Consider the following 24,292-nt stretch of genomic DNA (forward strand, 5'->3'; position numbering starts at 1 on the left):
GCTTACTGTCGTGGTTCTAGTTAACTACTCGGCACCTCTGCCTTTACAACATCTCATCAAAAAAAAGACCCAGGACAATACAACCTTTTAAAGTGATAGTATTGTCGCATCCCACTTTTTCATTTGGTCATCTTTTGTCATTTTTACAACTTCCTACAGTCCTAATTGCTAATTTTTATTGCATTGTATGTTTTTCTTTCAATTTGATACCACTCTTTACTTCATTGGATAACCACGCCTGGTTTATCACCGCCTAGAATTATTCTTCCTCATTTACTTGGTAGTATTGTGTTTTTGTTTGGCATACAGTGATATTTAAATGATACCTCAGCAGGCGTCTGCTGAGCTCCGTCAATAGATGTGGGTTCATATTTAGGTCCAGGACATGGTGGCACAATCTTGGATTCAATGAAGTTATGAGATTGCCAAATTACTGGAGGTGCCAACTGTTAGATCAAATATTTAGACAAGGCCCTTATGATTAATGCTTTCATTTTGTTTTCTGTTGTTGAATCAGTGCCTTGCTAATCTGGTAACCAATGTGCCATACAATCGCCTCAAACCAGGACTCCTTACCCGTGTTTGGAACCAGATTAAACCCTACAACCGCCGCAAAGGTTTGTGTATCAATTTATTTGTTTGTTTACTAGTAGATATCAAGTGTTGGTTTTGGGTCAAGAAGTAGAGGCACAGAGGTAAGCAGGAAAAATGGAATAAAACTTTTGATTATATAGTGCATTCCAGAAGCTTCAGTTATCACAAAGTACTTCTCAGCCAGTTGAGTACTTTTGAAGGTCGTTTACTTCTGTAATGTGGGAGAGGCAGACAAGAGTTGTGCAGGTGAACTATAGGTTGAGCGGAGAGGCAGATAAGGAAAAAGCTAGTGGATCAGATGTGGAACTAAGAAGACTTTTAGCTTATATCTGTGTTTTTCTATGTTCCCTGGGCATGAGTGGGAATTCTTTGGAAGTTCGGAAGTTTTTAAACATCCTTTTAGTATCTGCATTGGGGTCCTTGTGGCACAGTTAAAACATCTGTATCTTTGGGCCAGAAGGTTTATGTTTGGGTCCCATGCCAGGACTTATTGGCCATGAGAGGAGTTCGGATTGTGGCCCATACAGGTTGATTGTCACTGTAATTTCCACAATGCCTATGGCAGGCAGTACGAATAGGAGAGTTTCCAGGTCAGTTGTAGTGCAGAAGGAAATGGCAAGTCACTGCGGTACTTTGCCTATATGCATGGACCAATACAGTGGAAATCAGTGGCCCAATCCTTGGAAACAAGGATGGGAGAAAAGGCAGACTGAACAGTATCTGGTTCATTTAGAAACAGCAAGGCAACCTGAAAACCAGGTCATGAACCTACACTGAACCAACTGTCCCTGACTTGGGAAAATGCTATTACACCAACAGACAAAAGGAATAAATGTAGACCCCAATCACCCAGCCCATCATTACAAATTAGCATACGTACTTCTCACTGACAGTTTGGATTTTGTGATATCTTTCTTGCTATCTTAATGTTCTGTACCATCCTGTGGTTGAAATAATGGTTAGGTGATCTTCTCTGTTAATGTTGGTGTCTTATGAGAAGAATGAGAGACTTGATTTGAAACCTACCTGTCTGGATGGATCAATACGCCACTAAGTTGTTCCTTTACCCACTGATATATCATAGAACATAACTTAACCAAGCCAGCATGGAATTGACACTGACAAAGTTAGTATTTGTATATCAGGCAGTTTCAGTTCTACAATCAGACATCAGTCTTGATTCTGACTCTAATTTTGGAAAACTGATTGAAATCAATATTTTAAATCCCAATGACTAACATGCCATCTATTTCTTCAAACTTCAGATGTCAATGTGCGTGTGTGCAGTTTGACTTTACTGGGAGCAATCATTTCTGTGCAGGCGCCACTTCCTGAGGTACAGCTGCTCTTACAGCAGCCTAGCTCTTCAGGCCTCTCAAACAGTGGCTCAGGAACACCCTACCGCCTGAGTGACTCAGAGTCTTGGCGAAAACCCCAACAAACAGGAACCCGTGATGGAGAGAAGGAGAATTCGGAAAGTCCACCATTCGAGCTCTGTTGGTTGATTCAGTTGTGCATTTCCATCATCACATTACCAAAACAGGAGCCATATTCAGACAGTGACACCAATACAGGGGCAGCAAGTAGCATGTATGAGCCCTCTCCAGTGCGAGTAGAAGCACTACAGGTATAGTCTTACCTCTTGGTTCATTTCAAACAGAACTGGCTTTTATTTTAAGTCTAAAGTATTTATTGCTTGTTTAGTCTTTGTTTACTTTCTCCTCATATTAGTCTGTCTGGCTCATTGACTTTCTGCTGAAGGGAAAGACTAAAGATCTGCTCCTAAGTTTTCACTGGCACTTCGGTGGGAAGGTTTCCTAAACTTGAGTTCTTGGAAGTTATCTTGATATCTCATTCATACTGGAGTGTTGAAGAGGCTGCATTTCAGTCTTCCTTCAAGATTATTAATCATGCACTTCACTGAAGTAGCTACTCTGCTATTAAAGATTCAAAGTGCAAACAATCTACCAGCCAATGTATTTAGTGCCTGTGTAAAATATCAGGATTGTGACAGTTTATTCTCTAGTTGGTGGTTGAAAGGGTGGGGTTATGCACTGAGATTGAGCCATCCAGTTATCTTGAATTTCTTAATTTGTAAAAGTGCTGCTCTATGGAGTTGAGTGAAGCTGTTCTGTTAATCTGTTCCATGATGTGGCTGAAAATTGATGATTTCAGTCGCATTGCTTCTTTTTAAGAGAACAAACTTTTTGGCACTGGTTAGGTCATCTTTCCATCAAATATTAGTATTATCTGCCTTTTTGGCAGTAAAGTCTAAAATGCAATCTGGCAAAGATAACGCAGCATAAAAATGACCCCGAACTTCCAGTTGCCTGCCACTTCAATGCATCACCCTGGCCAACATCTCTACCTTGGGCCTGCTGCAGTGTATCACCGACACTCGGCACAAACTGGAGGAACAGCATCTTATTTTCCACCTGGGGACCTCACAGACGTCAGGACTCAATATCAAGTTCAATAATTTTAGAGCCTGAACACCACCTTCCATGTTTTTTTACACACTCTCACACCCCAGGTCCTCGCATGACGTAGGTTGCTTTCAGCACAGGTAACCCATTTTCACCCTCTTCTAGTCCCTGTTGTCACCAAACTAGCTTTCCTTCTTCCCTGGCTCATTATCAGAAATCCTTTTCTCTGCCTAACTTCTCCCCTTTCTCTCTTCGGCTCTGTCTCTACCTATCAGTTTACTCCTTTTTGCTCCAGCTCCTGTCATCAAGATGAACACCACTTCTTTTCCTGGATGCTGTCAGTTCTGAAGAATGTTCACTGGACTCGAACTGTTAACTCTGTTTTTCTCTCCACAGATACTGCCAGATCAGCTGAGTTTCTCTAGCAATTTCTGTTTTCGTAACACAACCGTTGTTGTTTCCCAAGTGTCACTGAGTGCATTGTGCCGTTTTTAAAGGCAGGTGGAGTTATGAATGGGATTTGACCAATTTCTCCTCAATTTTATGCTCATACGTCCTCTAGGTATTGGCGTTGCTTGTCAAAGGGTATTTCACAATGGCACAGACCAATTTGCTGGAGTTGGGAGAAGTAGCTTGTAAATGTATGGAGGAGCCAGATCCATCTATTCAACTGCATGGAGCCAGGGTAAGGAGAACACTAAAGTCGGGTTTGCCGTTTTCTTTGGGTGCTTTTTGTCCTTAACAAGGGTGAGGGATGATGAGAGTTAGGAAATGAAACACTTACCTGGAACTTCTGTAGGAGTTCTCCCCATCTACTGCTGCAATTTTTGGCAGAAATCCAATGAGAAACAGCTTTAAAACAAAAGGCTATTTGCGTTGTTTCTCCCCATATATCACTGAGGATTTCACAGAGGTTGCGTCACTTTCTGTTCAGAAGCAGGCATTAGTTTTAGATATTTACTGGTCAGACGTCCCGACAAAATGTGTCCACTCCAAGTTTGTGTTTCCAACGTTAAACCTCTTTGTGGCCTCTTTGCATGAATTAGCAGTTGCTTTGTGTAATGCGATTGCCCACTTCAAACTGTTAGGGATCTCGTTAATTTTCATTTCATGTAGATTTCTTATAGGCAGCACATGGCTTTCATCCCAGTAGTTTTTTCTTTTTGCTGGCACACAGTGCTTCAGCTCCATGCCTTATTTGTACTGAAACAAAGATCGGTGGAGAAGGTTGTCAAAGGATACAGCAGGACATAGACCAGTTGCAGATATGGGCGGAGAAATGGTAAATCGAGTTTAATCCAGGTAAATGTGAGGTGCTGCACTTTGGGAGATCAAATGTTAAGGAAAAGTATACAGTTAATGCCAGGACCCTGAACAACATTGATGTACAGAGGGATCTTTGGGTTCAAGTCCATAGCTTCCTGAAAGTGGCCATGCAAGTAGATAGGGTGGTAAAGAAGCATATGGCATGCTTGGCTTTATTGGTCGGGGAATTGAGTGCAAGAGTCAGGATGTCATGTTGCAGCTTTATAAGACTTTGGTTAGGCCACACTTAAGAGTATTGTGTCCAATTTTGGTCGTCACATTACAGGAAGGATGTGGAGGCTTTGGAGAGGGTGCAAAAGAGGTTTACCAGGATGCTGCCTGATTAGAGGGTATGAGCAATAAGGAGAGGATAGTAAACAACCTGAGGGTTTCTCTGGAGCGGCAGAGGCTGAGGAGAGAATTGATAGAAGTCTATAAAATTATGAGATGCAGAAGAGATCAGAATCTTTTTCCCAGAGTTGAAATGTGTAATACCATGGGACATATATTTAATTTGGGGGGGGGGAGTTCAAGGAAATGTGATGGGCAAGTTTTTATACAGAAAGTGGTAGGAGTCTGGGATGTGTTGCCAGGGGTGGTGGTGGAGGCAGATACAATAGGGGCATTCAAGGGACTTGTAGATAAGCACATGAAAATGCAAGGAATGGAGGGATATGGATCAAGGACAGGCAGAAGAGATTAGTTTAATTTGGTGTCATGTTCGGCACAACATTGTGGGCCGAAGGGCCTGTTCCTGTGTTGTACAGTTCTGTGTTCTGTGACTCATGGCATAATGTAGATTAGAAATAGGAGCATGGAAATATAACCTGAATGGAACTAGCCAATTTTTAACTTTTCTCCTCCCATTTTTTTCCGTTGCTATCTGGCGGACACTATTCCACTTTTTAATGTCAATGCCTCATATATTGGCCACTGCCTCTGCATAACCCTAGATGCTGGCCATTTCGACTATGAAGAAATCTCCGACACATCTGACATTGTCTTCACCAGATATATTTTCCAACTGGAGTGGTGTTGAGCCACTGCTTGATTTAATTCATTGTCTTGTTCCTGGACCAGAGTTCCTGTTGCCAATTGTTGCTCCCCTGGCTGTTCTGGTTGAGGTTAATTTACCAAAAACAGATTAATGGTGAGACATGGTACATTCCTGGTCTAGCTAAGCTAATAATCCACATTCTTGGCTTTGAAGAAGGTGCCTCTTCTCTTCTGCAGTCTTTAGCTATAAAGTATTATGCCCTTCATAGTTCAGATTTTGATGTGTCCAGTGTAGTTAGTCAGGCAGTATTTTTATGCCCAAATATTTTGACTTGGAGGTAGAAATTTAAAAGCAGCTTCCAGTGTACCAAGCTCCCTCACCAATATCAATTTGAAGTTAATGCAACTTTAACTCCTGCCCAACATGTACATTATGACGTTAAAATGTTCACTTTCTTACCAAGACCAATAGTGAAGAGCAGTATGTGTCTATGGAGTATCTGTCAGCCTAGTGCTAATATTTGAGCACTGCTGCAATTTTAAAAAGAAATACTTGAAACAGATAAAGGATTGCAGTGGTGTATGGCGATAAAGATTGGAGGAATTCTGTTTTGATTTGATCATTCTCTTGGAAGTGTGCTGTGCTGCAGCCAGTTTTGCTGTTCTTCTTACCTAGATGTCAAGACTAAATGTGGAGGATTACCATGGAGAAGCATTGGAGAATGACCACTGCTCATTAACTGCACACTGGTGAATTATTACCCTCAAGATTGCAGAGAGAAAATTAGAGAGTAAAAGGACCACCTTGAAGGGACATTATGCACTCTTTCTTCAGTGTGTCCCCGTCTGTTTCCCTCTGATCCTGTCTCCACCACACTGCAGCTCCTCCTGCAGCGAGGACCATATCCAGACATCTAATCCTGCCTCATGGCAACATGCAACTTTCTGATAAATGTTGTGTTTTTTTTTCAGCTGTTGGAGGAAATAGGCTCAGGGATTGTCCAGCAACATAAGCTGGACTCTCCCACACCCCTCAGTGACAGGGTGCTTGTCAACCAGGTATGTTATTACCTTCTCTCTCACTAGTTCGGTTTTTGCTTTGGATAAGTGCTTATTTCATAATTGATATAATTTGCTGCTCTTTGAACGGCTGCTGTCAATTTGTCTTCATAATTTGCTGTGACAATTTAATAGAGAGTTAGTATAAATTGGAATCAGCTAACATGTATTTTTATCAAATAATTTTATCTTTTCTTTATGGTGGTGCTATCCCACAACATGGATTTTCTGAACCAGTTATCTCCCCAGTTACGTACTGACTCCTGTTCATCGGGGAACGGTCCATGAGATCCAGGCCCTCAGGATCAGCATATTATTCAGAGGATAGTATATGATTGTTTCTCATCCTCCTGTGTCTGATCCTTTCAAGGATGGCTACGTCCATTCAGTACTCATCAGTGTTGAGTTTTCTGGTTGAATTTCCTTTTTCTAAACTGCTCCTGCCAATTGCAGCCCCTCGATGGCTATCTTAGATCATCTACCTCAGCAGCGAACATGGATTGAACTAAATATTTATTTTCAAACAGTTTCTGCCTGATTAGCCTAGGATGGGCCTGCCTCCAGTAATGTTACCCTCTGTGAGCAATTCCCATCTGCTGCTCTAAAACGGCATGGCTGACCTCTCAATGTCAACATGCCACACAGGGTGAATTGAGAACAAAGCTGAGATTTTTTTTGTCAGATCGGTTTAGCTCAGTTGGTTGGACTGTTGGTTTATGATGCAGAGTGATGCCAATAGTTTGGATTTGGTTCCCACATTGGCTGAAGTTAGCACGAAGGACTCATGGTTAAACCAGCAGTCATTTATATCCTTCAGGGAAGGAACCCTGCCATCCTCACCTGGTCTGGACTACATGTTACTCGAGAATGCACAGTATTGTGGCTGACTCTCAACTACCCTCTGAAATGGCCTAACAAGTCATTCAGTTCATGGGCAGCTGTGGACAGGCAATAAATCCTGGCCAGGTAGCAATGCCCAGGTCCCATGAGTAAATAATGAAAAAGCAATCCTATAGCCTGGTAAGACCACAGCAACTACTTTCTTGTAGAATCTGATTGTTTTTTTGAAAAAGCAAAAGAGCACATGACATTATTGGTCCATGAACAGAATCTGAACAACTTAGGATCAGAGCTATGTAATGATCACGCCTCTTCAATTGAAGCATTTACAGCGGGTATGTGCTCACTAACTGTGGTTTCCAACTCTGCTGTGTTCATCAGACTGTTCAGCACAAGTTCTTCCTGTCTGGGTCTATTTTGTATACTGAGGTGGGATCATCTCTTTCAATGCAGGTTGTGACCTTCTGGTCCAGAATGTTGAATGGTCCTTTGCCAGGAGCATTACAGAATGATGAACATCCTACGCTCCAGACCAGCACTTGTGATGCAATTTCTTCAATTTTACCAGAGGCTTTTAACAGTCTTCCAGTAAGAATGACTGAGAAATACAGTTAACTATATTTCTTTTCTTGCTGTCCTTAGGCCTTGTTATAACAGGGTAAAGCTTTATTGTATGTCTTATTGGGGGAAAAAAATCATATGGAATGTATATTGTCAACACACCTCTCCAAAATGTAAAATGATCTGAAATGCAGTGAATGTTGTTAGGAAAGTAAATACAGTAGCTGTTTTGCACAGGACAAGAGATGAATGAATGAGGTAATGTGTATTTGGTGGAGTTGATTGAGGACTGACTGTTATTCTTAAACCCGCACCAGCAGTGCGAGCACTTTGAGGCCTCATTTAAACGATTTATGACCATGTGGCACTTATTCAGTTCTGCACGGAATAGGTTATTGTTTCAAACCCTGGAGAGGGACATGAATGGAGAGCCTTGTTTACAAGAGCAAGACTTAGCTTCTGTGCCCAAATGATTCTTCTATCCTCCCAAAGCATCAAATTCATTTTAACCCTATTGGCAACATGGCTGGATGAATTGTCGATGACTTAGGTGATTGCTCAGATACCCATTACCTTTGCCCACTTAACTAAGTTTAGAAACATAGGAACGGGAGCCAGTAGGATACAGTAGACCATTCAGCTCCTTGAGCCAGCTTCAGCATTCAAACATCATGGCTGATGATCCAGCTTTGTGCCACTTTTTCTCAACTATCCCCACGGTTGATGTCCTCAATATCGAAAAATTTATCAGTTTCTAAATCTTGAGCATGTTCATTGATTGAGCTTCCATAGTCGTTTGGGGGTTGATAATTCCAAAGATTCACCACCCTCTAATTGAGGAAATTCCTCCTCATCTCAGTCTTCAGTGGCCTACCCCTTATTCTGAAACTGTGACCCCTGCTTCTAGACTTACCAGCCAGGGGAAACATTTTATCCACACCAATCCTGCTACACATTTCAAATAAAATGGATGAAGGCTGGAAAATTGGAAATGAAAATTATTGTACTATTTTGGGAAAACTCAGGCAAATTGCTAGACTGTTATTCTATACTTGGTTACCAGTAATCATTTGTGTTGCAGTGTCCATTTCCAGAGGGACATAGCAATAAAATGGGAGCATTTTACTCATAGGCCCTGGTTTCTGGGACGCAGCAACTTGGCGAGATGAGAAATGGAAGAACTATGAATACAATCATGGGTACATGCAAAATTAAAATGGGTAGACAATAGAATGAAGTATAAATGAGTACTATTCAGTTTGACATTGCAACATATGTTGAGGGATACCAGTTTCACACTTAGCCTTTTTACTATCCAAATTGGCAGCACCTCATTAGCACACAATAATTAACCATTGACACATGCACCGGAGAGGGAAACTAAGAGCTTACATTCCTGGTCTCTCTCTGATGACAAGCTAGTTCTTGTTGCTGGTGGAGGAAGATCAGAATTGTCTTCACATGAGAAGTCTGTCTTTGGTTGAAGATCATTTTTGAACTGATTGTCTAGAATCCCACATGTGGAATAACCACTTGGGTGGGGTGTTAGTGAGCTGGCAGTCTGTGTGGTTGTTACCCCAGCATTCCTCAGTACCTCCAGAGAAGAGAACATTGGTTATCTTACTGTGAAACGAGAAGAGAGAATTTAGTAGCCGAAAGGGATTAATGAAGAAATTAGAGTTTATAGATGAGTGTAAGCGTTGTATCTAAATGAGCTGTTTACCTGTGGATGTTAACATTAATGTAATGGAATTGTCTTGTTAGAATGAAAAGCAGATTCTGTGCATAACCATGTTGCTCGGGCTCAATCACAGTGAACATCCTCTGGTCAAGGCAGCTGCCGTGCGAGCCCTGGGTGTTTACATCCTCTTCCCCTCGCTCCGACAGGTCAGTACATCTTATAGTTATACTGTTAGTTGCACAGCCTGCTTTACTAGCTATAGAGATTTTGTCATGACTTGGTGATAGACTGTGTGTCCATATGGCACCGAAGGGTATAAAATCATCTCTCGTTGCTGATATTTGGTGCTTCACAAACTTAAAGACAAAGGAAATGTAACTACTGAGATGCTCGCATTAATAATAACTGCATGAGTGAAAGAATAGTGGCGACCAATGGAACTGTACCCATTCAAGAAAAGGGGAGAAAATTGGGGTAGAGAAATTTTTTAAAAAATACACTTGAGTACTTGATAAATGAGCAGGGCTAGGAACACAAAGGAATTCTATATAAAATGCCTGCTGATGTCTGGCCATCTGTGACCAACATCTAACCCTGGACTAATAAAATATTTCTGTTAAGCATCCCCTGCCCGTTGTACAATCCACACCCCTTGTCGCATACATTTACTAAATTTTAAAGTGTGTTTTTATACAGTTATTGTGAAACTGTTAGTGCTTCTTACACACATGCAGGTGTTGTAATGGGAATTATAAAGAACTACACAGGTCTTTGCAAGTATAGATACTATTTTACTTAAGTTTTATGTATGTATGTTGCTACAATTATGTAGTTTATGGCCTGATGAGTTTTCTGCATTTGATCTATTTCTTGCCTCCTGTATGATGCAGTTTCTATTATGACCCGCTGAGCAGGGAGCAGCGCCTCATTAAGGCTGAAATTAAATCATTAATCTGCATAAATTCTTGGCCTCTGAATTCCTCTTTGCCCCTGATAACATGAAATAAGATTCTTGCCAGTTTTTGTTTCATTGTAATTCCTTTTCCGTACTCTTGTTGAAGACTTATCGCTGGCTCCTTTTGTCTATCTTAACCTTTTCTGTGGAAACTCCATAATCAATGGACAAAGCACTTTTCCACATGGCTGGCATTGATGGGTGAGGTTGTAAAGTGTTGCACAAGGTTGTAGAAATAGACTTCGACTAACTCACGCTGAAAGTTTGCTGTTGGAAGTTATTGGAGGGAACAAATGGTGCAGTAGGGTGGACAATTTTTCTCATACCTATTAAATTTTGCTTTGGATAGGATGAAATTTTCCCTTCTTCTCCACAGAAAATTATTTCTTAACCTTACCTCAATTTCTGGTGAATTTGAGTTTCTAGGAAATGAAGAAAGAACTTGCATTTCTATATCTTCTAAAGTTCATTGATGCAATGTGGACATCTCAGGCTAAGTCAGTATTTATTGCCCATCCCTACTTGTTATTGAGAACGTGGTGGTGAGTCACCTTCTTGAATTGCTGCAGTCCTTGAGGTGTAGGGACATCCAAACTGCTGTTTGGAAGGGAGTTCCAGGATATTGATATGGTGATTGTGAAGGAACGGCAATATAGTTCCAAATCAGGATGGTGTATGGCTCAGAGGGGAACTTGCAGGTGGGAATTGCATACAGCACTTAAGTGAGTGATAGCTAATGAACGACAAGATTCCACAATGGCTCTGTATTAATGAACAGGTAATTGTTTTAACCTTACTGGTTGAGGGATAAATGTATGCCAGGATACTATGTTAAGGAGAGTTCTTCAGCTCTTCTGCACAATAGCGCTGTGGAGCCTATTTGTTTCAAAGGGAAGCTGGAGCCTCTGTTTAACATTTAATTGAACAGAGCAGACTCTCTACAAGCATGGCACTCCCACAGGCAGGAAGCCCTGAAGTGTTAGCCTGACTTCTGTGCTTGTGGAACTTGAAGCTACAATTTTCACACCCAAAGGAGAGAGTGTTACTATCTGGGGCGTGGCTAATCCCTAATATAAATATATCTATTAATAAGCACAAATTGACATGCAGTGGCAGTCCTTATAACAGACGAAACAAAGCTAGCTGATTTTCCAATTAGTAAAATTATGCAAGTATGCCTACTTCAGAGATATGTTGTAAAATCTCTGATCAGGTTGGTTGGACAATATCTACAAGTACACTTTCTGAGTTTGGAATTGTAATAGAAGAGGCATAAATTCAGTATGGCAGTAGATTCGTTGTTTAAAATGAAATTGTTGCATTTTTATTTGTATTGGTTTATTAGCTTGAAATTCCTTCATATTTGCCTTAAGGAGCACTTATATTCCACTTTCTTTCTTCACACAACAGGATGTGATGTTTGTGGCTGACACTGCGAATGCCATCCTGACTTCCTTGGATGACAAATCCCTGAACGTTCGTACCAAGGCAGCCTGGTCACTGGGCAATCTCACAGACACCTTAATTGCTAACATGTATGTTTCTGTGGTTCCCTTATGTTTACATCCTTTTAAGTGTACTGAGTTGGCATGGCTTGCTGAGTTTTGTTAATGAACTAGAATTAAAGCCTTGGCACGATGACAGTATATTGAAGCTGCCATAGATAACTACAACAACTTGTGTAGCACCTTTTACATAATAAAATGTCCCAAAGTACTTCACAGGAACGTTACAAAACAAAATATGACACTGAGCTATAAATAATTTATTGACCTAGATGACTAACAGTTTGGTCCAGGAGATAGATTTTGAAGGAGGTAAACAAGAGGTAGAGAGACAGAGTGTTGTAGGGAGGGTATTCCAGAACTAGGCAACTAAAGTTGCAGCCACTAATTGTGTGTTAGACTGCTAATCGTCTGTTTACTGAAGCAGGAAGCAGAAGTCATTCTGTCTTACTAAACTCTTTTATTTGCTTTCCATCGTTCAATACAAACTCGAGTCTGCTGTCTCCCCTGCCTGACCAGCTCCCCTTCCTGAAAAAAAACCAGCCTTTTTTACCTTTTTTCTTTTATCCAGAAGTGTTATCACATACAACTGAATGGCTTTTTCTAAACCATACCCCCCCGCCCCCCTGCCACCATCAAATCACCTATGGGGGAAAAAAAGCCGCTTTTCTTGAAATCACCTTGTTATTACACACCTCTGGAGCAGGTGGGGCTTCTGGACCAGAGGTAGGTCCTCCACCTCTGTGTTACAAGAGCCACAAAAACAGCCCCTTTTTTTCTGTATCCAGAAGTGCTGTTACATACAACTGAGTGTTTTGTTTTCCCTAAGCAAGTCACCTATGCTATTATTATTGCTCCTGTTATCCACCACTTGTAAATCATCCGTGTTTTCCTATTGATTAACTTACATGTAAAGGCAATACAAATCTTCAAGAAGGAGGGGGAGGGGGCCAAGCCAAAATGGAGCTAGCAGGGGCGATAAAGCATTTCAACTCCTGCACTGCCCGCCTGTCTGTAAAGGCATTGAGAATATTGGTGTGCTCCCTCTCCAAGGACACTCGGGCATGAGTGTAGCCATGGAACAGAGATGGACAATCACCAGCTATGACCCCCTCCAGAGCCACTGCCTGGACCTGTTTATAACCAGCCTGGCCAGGCCCAGGAGCAGACCCATCAGGAGGACCTCTGACTTGCATATACCCTCCACTCTGGGATGCCCAGTGATCAGGATTGTGACACTGAAGGGCAATCAAAAGCACAACAAAAGATTTTTCAACTATCTGATAACGCCAGCAGTGTTCAAGGAATATTCTAATCAACCTGTTCAAATGCTACGACACACTTCTGGAGTAGGTGGGACTTAAATGCGGGCTTCCTGACACAGAAATAAGGATGCACAAAAACAGCCTCTTCTCCCTTTTATACAAAGAAGTGTTGTTAACACAACTGAACATTGTTTTTTTCTATTATCCAATCACCAATGGTATTATTTTTTTCATCTATTAGCCACCACCAATAAATCACCCATGTTTTGTAATTGATTAGTTTACATGTAAAGCCCTTTAAGGGCAAACCATCAAAGGTGGGGGTGATTTACAGTGAGGGGGAAGGGGCAAAATCAAAATGGAGTTGGAAGGGGTAAAACCTTAAATATATGTGCCAATGAGCAAAGGCTGCTCGCTCATCTCTGGAGCAAGCCCTGGTTCATTCTTTACAAATTCTCATTGTGGAGCGATTCAAAGATTCTACTTGGTGAGTTTACTGAAATAATCAATGATTAAATATGAACACAGGGATCAAGTGCTGGTCTGCCTCATGTAAAGAGCAGTTTAGATAAAGGACCTACCGCTATTCTCACTGGGACTGCTGGTGTCCATTTGCTCATGCCTGGTTGAATTCTGACCTGGATACCTGGTTACCCATTTTCTGAGAGTTTCTGCTGGTATCTGTCAAGGGAACCCAAAGAACCTAGATTAAAGGGAGGACAAAAGTTAGGGGAAACCCAAGACACTCAGCTATAGAGGGGAGCTTTGGTGACCTTGCTGGTGGATAGCAAATATTAGCAGATAATTGGGAGTTTGCAGAATTAAATCGTGCATGGAGGATGCTATAAGACCCTAGATGTATTAAATATTTGTCTTAATTTATACAAGTAGGAAAACAAACATGAAGTGAGGCTACACTTACGTAGGGCTTTGAGTAGTAAAAATGTTAGATAGTCAGGAAGGTGGCTATTTAAGGTTCTGATCTAATGTTCAAATGATTCACTTGTACTACCTTACATCTCCTAAGGGAGTCCATGGGGCTGGGTTTCCAAGAGGAGTTTTCAGATGTTCTGCTACTGAAGATGTTGAAATCAGCTACACATGCATCCAATGATAAAGACAAGGTACGAGACTGATGGATGAAAACCTTCTAATCTTCTCGTGTTTCCTCTCTGTAAATATTTATGTACCTTTCTCTATCTCATCTTCTGATTCTCCCCTTCTCTGTTTTCTGTGGTTATCTGCCATAAGGAAATCTTATGTATTGTGTCCTTCTTGTTAAGTCTTTCACTTACTTTCTTTATAACAAACTTGTATCATCTCTTTTGTTATAATGCAGCATTACCATTACCTATGCCATGGGAACTGTGCCAGTGTTGCATTGAAATTGATTGGTTAGGCTGCTGCAGATGCCACACATTATTAGGGATGCAAAAATAATCTTAAGATGCTGTGTGATTCTCAGCTGCTGCCTGAAACTAATGAGTACATTAAACATTAGCAACATTTCTGATCGAACAGCAGTTAAACTTAGAATGAGCCAAGGTCCTGTTCACCTAGCAGTTAGACTTTACTTCCTTAAAAGGATATAGTACCTTGTTAAGTGCTAAGGCTCATAGTACATGGTGTAATAATTCTGTTTTTACTGTTGGAAGTAGGAATTGGAGTAGGCCATCTGGCCCCTTGATCCTAATTTTTTACCCCTGCCATTGCGTCATGTCCTCCTCAAAACCAACATACTCTTATGTCATCAGCAGAATTGGAAATATTACAATTAGTCCCGATATCCAGATCCTTGATTTGGATAAAGAATAGCTGGGTCATAAACTCTCGAACCTGTGATACTCCACTAGTCATTGCATACCGATTTAGTAATGACCTGTTTCTTCCTACTTGTTTTCTGCCATTATCACAACTTCAATTCATGCCGATCCATTAACCCAATCTCATGTGTTCTAATTTACAGCTTTTACAGTCCATTTTATGTTTCTCACATGTCTTCTTTAATATTCTGTTTTCCTTTTTTAACGTTTCTTAGTTCTTCTTTGCAAAGTTCTAGAATTCTCCCAATCTTCAGTTTTGCTACCTTTTTGGTAACTTTACAATCCTGTTGCTTTTATGTAACAATCTTTAACATCTTCTGTTAGCCATTGTTGGATCACTTCTCCTGTTGGGCTTTTGTGGCTCAAGGAGTACATATTTGTTGTGAACCATGTATCAATTCTTTAAATGCTAGCCATTGTCTGTCTATCACTATACCTTTAATGTGGTTTCCTAATCTACAAACCAACCTGTCCATCCTACCTTTTTAGTTTCCTTTGTTTAGATTTCAGACCCTAGTTTTGGATTGTACCTCATCACTTTCAAACTTCATGTTAAATTCCATCATATTATGACCATTCTGCCCTAAAGACTCCCTTACAGTGAGATTTATTAATTAACTTGTTCTCATTACAAATACTCAATCTAAATCGCCCTTTCTCCAGTTGCTTCCTCAACATACTGTTCTAGAGAAAATACACGCCTTGTTTGTCCTGCGCAGCATTATTGCTGAATACTTTCACTCAGTCTGTATATGTAGATTAAAATCTCCTTGAGTTCTTGTATTATACATCATAGATGCACCTCTAACTTCCTGATTTATTCAGTGCCTTGTATTACCATTGCTGATGATGGCCTATGAATAATTTCTTTCAATGATTGCTACCTCTTGCTTCTTAACTCCAGCCAAACTGATTGTACACTCTGATCTTCTGATCTGTGAATAACATATCAATCACATCGTATACCAAAAGCACTACTCCAACTTCTTTTCCATTTGCCTATCCTTCCTAAATGTCAAATACTCTTGAATATTCAGTTCCTGCCTTGGTTGGGCTGCAGCAATATCTCTGAAAGTGCAATCAAATAATAACTATTTACTTCTATTTGTATGGTTAATGCAATTGCCTTGTTGCAAATGCTATGTGAATTCGGACAAACTGCCTTTAATTTCTAAAAACCAAAAGAACTGCAGATGCCGTAAATCAGAAACAAAAATAGAGATTGCTGGAAAAGCTCAGCAGGTCTGGCAGCATCTGTGGAGAGAAATCAGAGTTAATGTTTCAGGTTGAGTGACCCTTTGGAACCTTTTAATTTTTGCCTTTATAAGCATTTCCTGTATTTGATTTTGCCTTTGTTTCTGTTGACTTTCAATTTCATTTCTAACTTTTCTTCCTACCATTACTAGCTTTGTTTTTCTGTCTGAATGCATTCTCAAGTTCCTATATTGAACCAAAACAAAGAATTGTAGATACTGGAGATCTGAAACAAAAACAGCAAATGCCGAAGAAACACTTTGAACCCAGGTCTGTGGAGAGATAAACAGAGTTAACCTTTTGTGTCCAGTGACCATTTGTCAGACCTGGATTCAAAACGTTAACTCTGTTCTTCTCACCACAGAACCTGCCAGACCTGCTGAGTTTGTCAGCACTTTCTGTTCTTGTTGAAGCTTGTTTAAGCCCTGCCTGACAGCAGTAGCAAATCTCCCTGCAAGGATATTGATCCCAGTCCTGCTAAGCTGTAAAATGACCTCCTTGTGCAGACCCCACGTGCCACGGACACGTCCCAAGACTTCAGAAATCTGAAGCCTTTCCTCCTGCACCATCTCTAGCCACCAGTTCATTTGCTGCATCCTTTTATTTTTGTATTCACTAACACATAGCACTGGGAATAATAAACAGATTACCACCATATATTGTAGCAGCAGATTTGATTTGGTCTGACCCAGGAGATCTGATAGTCCATATGTATCCATCTTTAATTTTTTTTTTACACCTGCATATACTTCCATCATTAATTGTGTTCACATTTATAATTAAATTGTCTCTGTAAATGTAAATTTATCACATTGTAATTACACCCTCCTGGAAGTAACAGTGCTGTAGCATCTTTTGTATCTAATGACAATATGACAAGTTTACGTAACCTGTTTCCAATGTAAATGTAGATAAATAAATTTATTATGGAAAATATGCAAACAAAGACAAAATTTGTGACTTAAAATGCGAATTGCATTATACATTTGCGTGCTCTGATTCAAATGTATCCCACCCTATAACTTGCTCCTTTCTGAAGATTAAGCTTCATGTAGATTAGATGTATGGAATGCCAAAGCAGATTGACCAGCAGGTACCTGTAAGTCTTGCATTGTCAAAGTACTAGAAAAGGAGGAATGCAGTTAGTAATTTGCTACTGTTTTTTTTTCTGTTCTTGGAAACCTGTCATCAACCTGTGCAGGAACCAGAGATTTACATGTGGTTCCCAACCTACCAAATGTTTTCTCAGTAATCAATTTTGAATTAGTCCAGTTTCTTGCTGGGAGGTTGGTGGTTATATTCTAGATATTCTAGACTGAATATATAGTAGCAGAGCGTCCAACCAGACCCTATACTATCTGTAAACAATGATCCTGACTGGTTTTATTTAATGAATAACATTTATGTTACAGTCAATAGGAAATCAAACTGGTGTCCACTCCAACATTATTAATGTCAGTTCATAAAGTGTGTTACAGATATTCCACATGACTTCAATCAAGGGCTTATATTTCTATCGCAATCATGCAAACCAATTAGTAAGTGAATGAGAGACCCAATGCATTCTTCCCAGCTACAGCTGCTGCATGGGATGAGCTGCCAAAGCATGTCTTCTCTTCTGGAAAAGTATTCTGAATCTCACTACAGATTTAGAAGAAGATGGAATTAAATGTAGCCATCTGATCGCCTCTGGTCATGATTCAATATGTTTCTCTGACGTACTAGCTGTTGGATATAGGCGTGTTTAGAATGCAGACAATTATAATGAGCATGGAGTCTAGATACTCCAGATGAAACAGGGGAAATTACAGTACTTTTTTTTTTTTGTACAATAATTCTGAAATTCATTTATGGACCTGAAAGGGAGTGTAAGATCCTCAGTGGGTGGATGGCGAGGGGGAAGTCTCAGTTTCCAAAGTGAAAACGCTTGAATGTCTGAAATGATAGGAAGAAAACAGCGCAGTAACCTCAGATAATATCAGCAAAATGATTTGAGTAATCAAAGGTTCAGAGCAATTTTGCTGTTTCACAAATAAAATTATTTCAGGTCTCCATGGAGATTATTTCATAGGGGATTAATTTTTAAGATTGCCATTGATGCTGCAGAGACTATATGAGTATTGAACTGACATTTGTCTTTTCACTGCAGGTCATTTAGAATTAATTGTAGAGTTGCCAATTTTTTACTGCTCCTCCTTGCAGTACAACTCATAGCCATCGAAACAAGCTATCTACTAACTAAACGCACAGCAGGTTTTAAGGGATGAATTCCACTTGATACCTGTGATCACGGATGTGCCTATGTATATATTGGAAGGTTTTTCAGTGACTGACTCAGGCTTGTTGCTGAGTTCACCTGCTCACTCCAATGAAATCCTGAACAAACTCTAGATTTGCAGACGTCTGGATGGAGTTTCTCTTCTTTCCTATATGCTGCCACTGCATGGTTCACATTCAGGAATGTGGAATTTGCCACGAGGTGATGTTTCTACACCGACTGCATGAATTGTGATTTGCTGTCCAAGTCCCACAGTTGTGCAAAAGTAAAAGTCTTGCAATGCATCCGAGCAAGTAATAATTTAGTAGCTTTATGCTCAACTACAGCTAATCTCTGTTCCGAGATCTCTTGACAAGGCTGTGTGAAAATGATCAGGTGATGGAATTTCCCTTTAATGCTCTTCTCTGTGGAGAGCTCTGATCGGAGACTTCACATGACAAAGCTCCATCCTACTGTTCTGTGGCACAGAACCAAAGTACTCTGTCCCTCCATGCCTGGATTTGTTTGTTTTGGTTACGCCTGATCCCAATTGTGTTTCTGTTATGCAGGTGAAAAGCAATGCTGTGCGAGCTCTAGGCAATCTGCTGCACTTCCTGCAGCCTCATCACATCTCCAAACCCCAGTTCAAGGCCAGCATTGAGGAGTCAATCCAAGCTTTAATCCGCACTGTTCAGAGCGAGGCGACCATGAAGGTGCGGTGGAATGCATGCTATGCATTGGGAAATATGTTCAAAAACCCAGCTATTCCACTTGGTATGTATTGATGTTGATCTGTTTCAGCTTTAGGATTCATTAGTTTGGTGCATGGAACTCTTTAACTATTTTAACACTTTACATCTGAGAATTTCTTGTGTTTCTTTGGTTTAACTGTGTATAGGATGATATCTGCTGAACAACATTCTTTTAATCAGGGTGCTGCTAAATAATGTTTGTCCCTGTCGTTGGTTAACGGGGAGGTGATGGCCTAGTGGTATTATCGCTGGCCTCTTAACCCAGAGACCCAGATAATGTTCTGGATTCGAGTCCCACCACGGCAATAAAAATCTGCAATTGAGAGTCTAATGATGACCATGAATCCATTGTCGTTTGTTGGAAAAACCCATCTGGTTCACAAATCTCCTTTTGGAGAAAGAAACTGCCATCCTTACTTGGTCTGACCTGCATGTGACTCTGAACTGCCATCTGGGCAATTAGGGATGGGCAATAAATGCTGCCTGGCCTGGCCAGTGATGCTCGCATCCCGTGAATGAATAAAGAAAGAAAAGAAAACTTAAGGTCGATTGTAGTGTTCTATCTCTGGTTTGAATGACATGGCCAAACTCCTCTCAGACTAGGGGTTAAACCTGGGATCTTCCTAGGCATTTTTAAAATGTATTTTCAGACTCCATGTCTTTTGTTCAAACCTAGAGTACCAGACCACTTACAGACTGAAGGGAGCAGAGACAAATGTTTTATTTTAAAATCATTTCTGTCCATTTTTTTTTAATCTGCAATGTTTTGAAGGTGAGGATGCTAGCTTTAAAAGTCAGTTGGCAGCACTCCTGTCTCTGAATTAGAACATCATGGGTAAAAGCTGCACTCCAGAATTTGTGCAGATGCTTTAACCTGACTATTCCAGATCAATGATAGTAGGAACTGCAGATGCTGGAGAATCTGAGATAACGTGGTGTAGAGCTGGATGAACACAGCAGGCCAGGCAGCATCAGAGGAGCAGGAAGGCTGACGTTTCGGGCCTAGATCCTTCTTCAGAAATGTCCCCTGTGGTTTCACGCTCCCTGACAGAAAACTTTCTGTTGGCTCACTCACTTACTTTCCTTTCTTTCTAACTTAACCCTGCTTACTGCTCGTCCAATTACAGACTGTTTCTCTCCTGTGTTTACTGCTGATGGGCTCAGTACCAACCTAAGAAGAGCAAATGCGAGGGGGAACCCAAGCTGTGATTGGAGGAGCAGCTCCTCAGATTATACTTACGGGGGTGCCACAGTGGCTCAGTGGTTAGCACCGTTGCCTCTCAGCACCAGGGACCTGGGTTCAATTCCGGTCTTAGGTAATGGTTCGTGTGGTGTTTGCACATTCTTCCTGAGTCTGCGTGGGTTTCCTCCAGGTGCTCCAATTTCTTTCTACAGTCCAAAGATGTGCAGATTAGATGGATTGGCCATGCTAAATTGCTCATAGTGTCCAGGGATGGATTAGCCATGGGAAATATGGGGTTCACTTTAATTGCTAGTAGTGGCATGTTGCCTTATACAAAAATGCTGCAAATCAACATTGGGATTGGCTGTGTGTAAAGGAGTAACTTTCAGCGATATTTCGGAAGATGCTGTCTTTCATTTGGGAGATCGAAAGCACGAGCTGTGCCACCTAGTGGTGGATTTGGAATCAGCAGCTTTCCTATTTGAGATATATAAATGTCAGAGCCTCTCTGGTCACTTGCAAGAAGTGCTGGTCAGTAGGCCTCCATTCACAACTCAGCCAGCTGATTTGATTTGATTCATTTATTGTCACTTGAAAAGCTTTGTTTGCAAGAAGTATAGGCAGATCGCAGTAAGCAAGGACATACAGATCATTGGGTGGTAAAAATCTTGGACAGAATAAGGCATACAGGTTAAACCGCACATGATGTGCACTAGACAAGATCAGCAGTATTTGAAGTTAGAGAGTCCATTCATCAATCTAATAATGGCAGGGAAGAAGCTGTTCTTGAACCTGTTGGTGCAAGTGTTCAAGCTTCTGTATCTTCTGCCTGAGTTTGTAGGAGAGCATTATCACGGTGCGATGGGTCTTTGATATTGGCAGCTTTTTTGCGGCAATGAGACGCATAAATGGAGTCCATGGATGGAAGATTAATTTCTGTGATTGGCCTGGGCTGTGCCCACAACCTTCTGTAGTTTCTTATGGTCCTGGGCAGAGCAGTTGCTTTACCAGTTGCTGTTACGCACCCTGACGGTATGCTTTCAATGGTGCACATGTAAAAGTTGGTGAAGGTTCTTATGGACACGCCAAATTTCCTGAGCCACCTGAGGAAGAAGAGACACTGTTGTGCCTCTTGTTGAGCTGAAGGGCAGTCATAGAGTCATACAGCACAGAAACAGGCCCTTTGGTCCAACTCGTCCATGCCGATCAAGTTTCCAAAGTAAACTAGTCCTGCTTGTTTGCATTTGGCCCATTTCCCTCTAAGCCTTTCCTATTCATGTACCTTTCCAAACGTCTTTTAAATGTTGTAACTGTACCTGCATCTACCAGTTCCTCTGGCAGTTCATTCCACCTACGAGCAACCCTCTGTATGAAGATGTTGTCCCTCATGTCCTTTTTAAATCTTTGTCCTCTCACCTTAAACCTATGCCCTCGAGTTTTGAACTCCCATACCCCAGGAAAAAGACCTTTGCTATTCACCTTATCTATGCCCCTCATGATTATATAAACCACTATAAGGTCACCTCACAAAATGACCCCACAGGATTCCCTTTCCCTCACACTTCAGTTAAAATGGGCAACCGAATGCAAAACCAATATCTACGGAGAAATGAAAAGCAGCCTGCTAAATAACTAGTAGTTTGCAGAAATACCTATTCTCACAAATACTGAGTGCTATGTTTACATTAACACCTGGCCATAGTGCAGGATTGGAACCCAGCAGGTCTGGGGAATAGTGGGGTGAAGACCCACATGTCATCACCCTGTTTTGCAGCAATTTAAGGTATTATGAACTTAAGTAAAAAGTCAGGGAGCTGGGGTTAAAACACAGAGGTTAGCAGTTTTGGAGGCCAGACTGTGGATTACCCAAAGGTGTTTTCTACTGAATAGTTTCAGTGTTCCAGTGAACTGAAAGCAGAGCTCCGTGTTTCTCATTGTGACTGTTCCTTACAGACTCGGCTCCCTGGGCAGCTCAGGCTTTCAGTGCCTTGATCTCGGTGGTGAAAACCTGCAAGAACTTCAAAGTGCGCATCAAATCGGCCATGGCCCTCTCCATCCCCTACAGCCGTGAGCGCTATGGGGACAGCAAACAGTTCAGCGAGATTTGGAACGCGCTGGTGCTGGCGTTGGAAAAGAGCGAAGAGACAGAGGACTTCCTGGAGTTCAAGTACTGTGCCAGTCTGAGAACTCAGATCTGCCAGACGCTGTTGCACCTCCTCCACCTCATCAGCGCTGAGGACCACCCCTGCATCAGCAAAACTGTTTCAGAGAAAGGGGACTTAATCCGAACCTTTGTTCAGCGCTTTCTCACTTCAGGGGTGGAGGCTGATGAAACTCGGACAGACCCTCAGGATAGGGTCAGGATGTTGCAAAAGGCCTTTCAGCACCTACGCAGCCTTCAGGAGGTTCCGTTGGAGGAGAGAGAACGGGTTGCCAAATACCTGGATGAAATCTTGAAACATTGCGCAGAATCCACAGGCCCACAGAGTGGTGTGAAAGATACTCAGGAGTGAAGAGTTCTGCTTGAACTCTGCCTACTTCTTGCTGCATGTCCAATGCTTATGAACATTACAACAGCTCTGTCTGTTTTGCTTTTATTACAGCTTATTAAAAGATGAAGGTAGGGGGTGCCCTTTGTGCATCCATGTGTTAGACGCTCACCTTCCTCCTCTGGGTCTTTGGGGTCACACTTGGTGAACATCAATAAGTTGAAAGTCCATTTTGTCCATGAGTATGAAGGCTCTTACATTTTTGTATTGTTTCAATCCAGGTTGCAGTGGACAGGAGCCCTGAGCATGTGAAAACTGTCCCAAATTCTTCAACGGCCTCTTCCAGAGAGGCTGAAAAATGTCACACTGGTGCAGTTAGAGGGGTGTTTTTCTTAAGTTATGAACCGAGTACAGGGTGCGTCACTTTGTGTCTAACCTGGTGTGGGAGTGCCCGATGGTGACACAGGATGCCTATGATGGAAGGGGCAATGATCATCAGCACTAACATCCTCTGTTTGACAATTTTTTTGTTGTTGACGTGTGGGTGGAATATTGAATAAACTGAAATGCTATTGAGATGCCACACTGTATTCAATGCAAGTGGGTGGCAGTGCTGTGGAGTGGAATATTTTCATTATATATCTAATGACTGATCTATTTCCCTCAGACTGTCGGTCAGTGAAGTATTTCTATTTGTAATTTTTTTTTAAACCTTGTAGCACCAACACAACATTTTCCACTCCCACTCCCTCAACACCGTCAGCCAAGTGTTACAGAAACTGGAGTCATTACATTTTTCAGTGTGTTGTGATATTGATCAGACTGACAGGGAGTGAAATTAAGACCATTACACACAATGGGAACAGGCAAATGAGTTCTGGATGGATGCGATAAGCTCTTTTGCCCTGGCATTCTGTTTTTGTTCCCAGACTGCATTCCCAGCTCCATTCCTGTTCCTAACCCCAGCAGGCTGAAGACACAAATGCCGTGTATTTAAACAGGCTTCAGCTAGGGCTCTGATCTCTAAGGACTTGATTGACATGATGTCAAGGTATTTAGGCTTTGTTAGGGAACCCACAGCTACACTTCATGTTTCGATTCCATTTGCACTGAGGATTATTGACCCCACTTCATATTTGCAGTCTAAAAATAGTATTGCAAAAATCAGAAATGAATTCATGCTGACACCATTGGCAGATCCCCTCAATAATTGATCAATCCCCACCTTTAACTCCTGGCAGCCACTCGGATCCATTCTTGGGATTTACAGCTGCTGAGTGTCAAGGGATAGGACTGAGGCCAGAAACATTTTTCACAGATGTACTGTGTTGGACTTGCGGCAGTCTT

At 41.4% G+C, this 24,292-nt stretch overlaps 1 protein-coding gene across 2 annotated transcripts in view; it reads left to right on the plus strand.

Annotated features, from left to right (window-relative positions):
• Nucleotides 1-23,521, plus strand: part of heatr6 (HEAT repeat containing 6) — a 57,185-nt gene extending 33,664 nt beyond the window's left edge. For both annotated transcript variants that reach the window (XM_020530646.2, XM_048612741.1), the window contains 10 exons: nucleotides 518-617; nucleotides 1,860-2,221; nucleotides 3,583-3,705; nucleotides 6,294-6,380; nucleotides 7,674-7,808; nucleotides 9,546-9,668; nucleotides 11,828-11,952; nucleotides 14,215-14,311; nucleotides 19,091-19,295; nucleotides 22,410-23,521. In XM_020530646.2, the coding sequence (XP_020386235.2) occupies nucleotides 518-617; nucleotides 1,860-2,221; nucleotides 3,583-3,705; nucleotides 6,294-6,380; nucleotides 7,674-7,808; nucleotides 9,546-9,668; nucleotides 11,828-11,952; nucleotides 14,215-14,311; nucleotides 19,091-19,295; nucleotides 22,410-22,969 (1,917 nt within the window). In that variant the 3' untranslated portion in view covers nucleotides 22,970-23,521. The remainder of the gene's footprint in view (nucleotides 1-517; nucleotides 618-1,859; nucleotides 2,222-3,582; nucleotides 3,706-6,293; nucleotides 6,381-7,673; nucleotides 7,809-9,545; nucleotides 9,669-11,827; nucleotides 11,953-14,214; nucleotides 14,312-19,090; nucleotides 19,296-22,409) is intronic.
• The last annotated feature ends 771 nt before the right edge of the window (nucleotides 23,522-24,292 follow it).

This window comes from Rhincodon typus, chromosome 26 (assembly GCF_021869965.1).
Source record: "Rhincodon typus isolate 14 chromosome 26, sRhiTyp1.1, whole genome shotgun sequence".
NCBI classification, from domain to species: Eukaryota; Metazoa; Chordata; class Chondrichthyes; order Orectolobiformes; family Rhincodontidae; genus Rhincodon; species Rhincodon typus.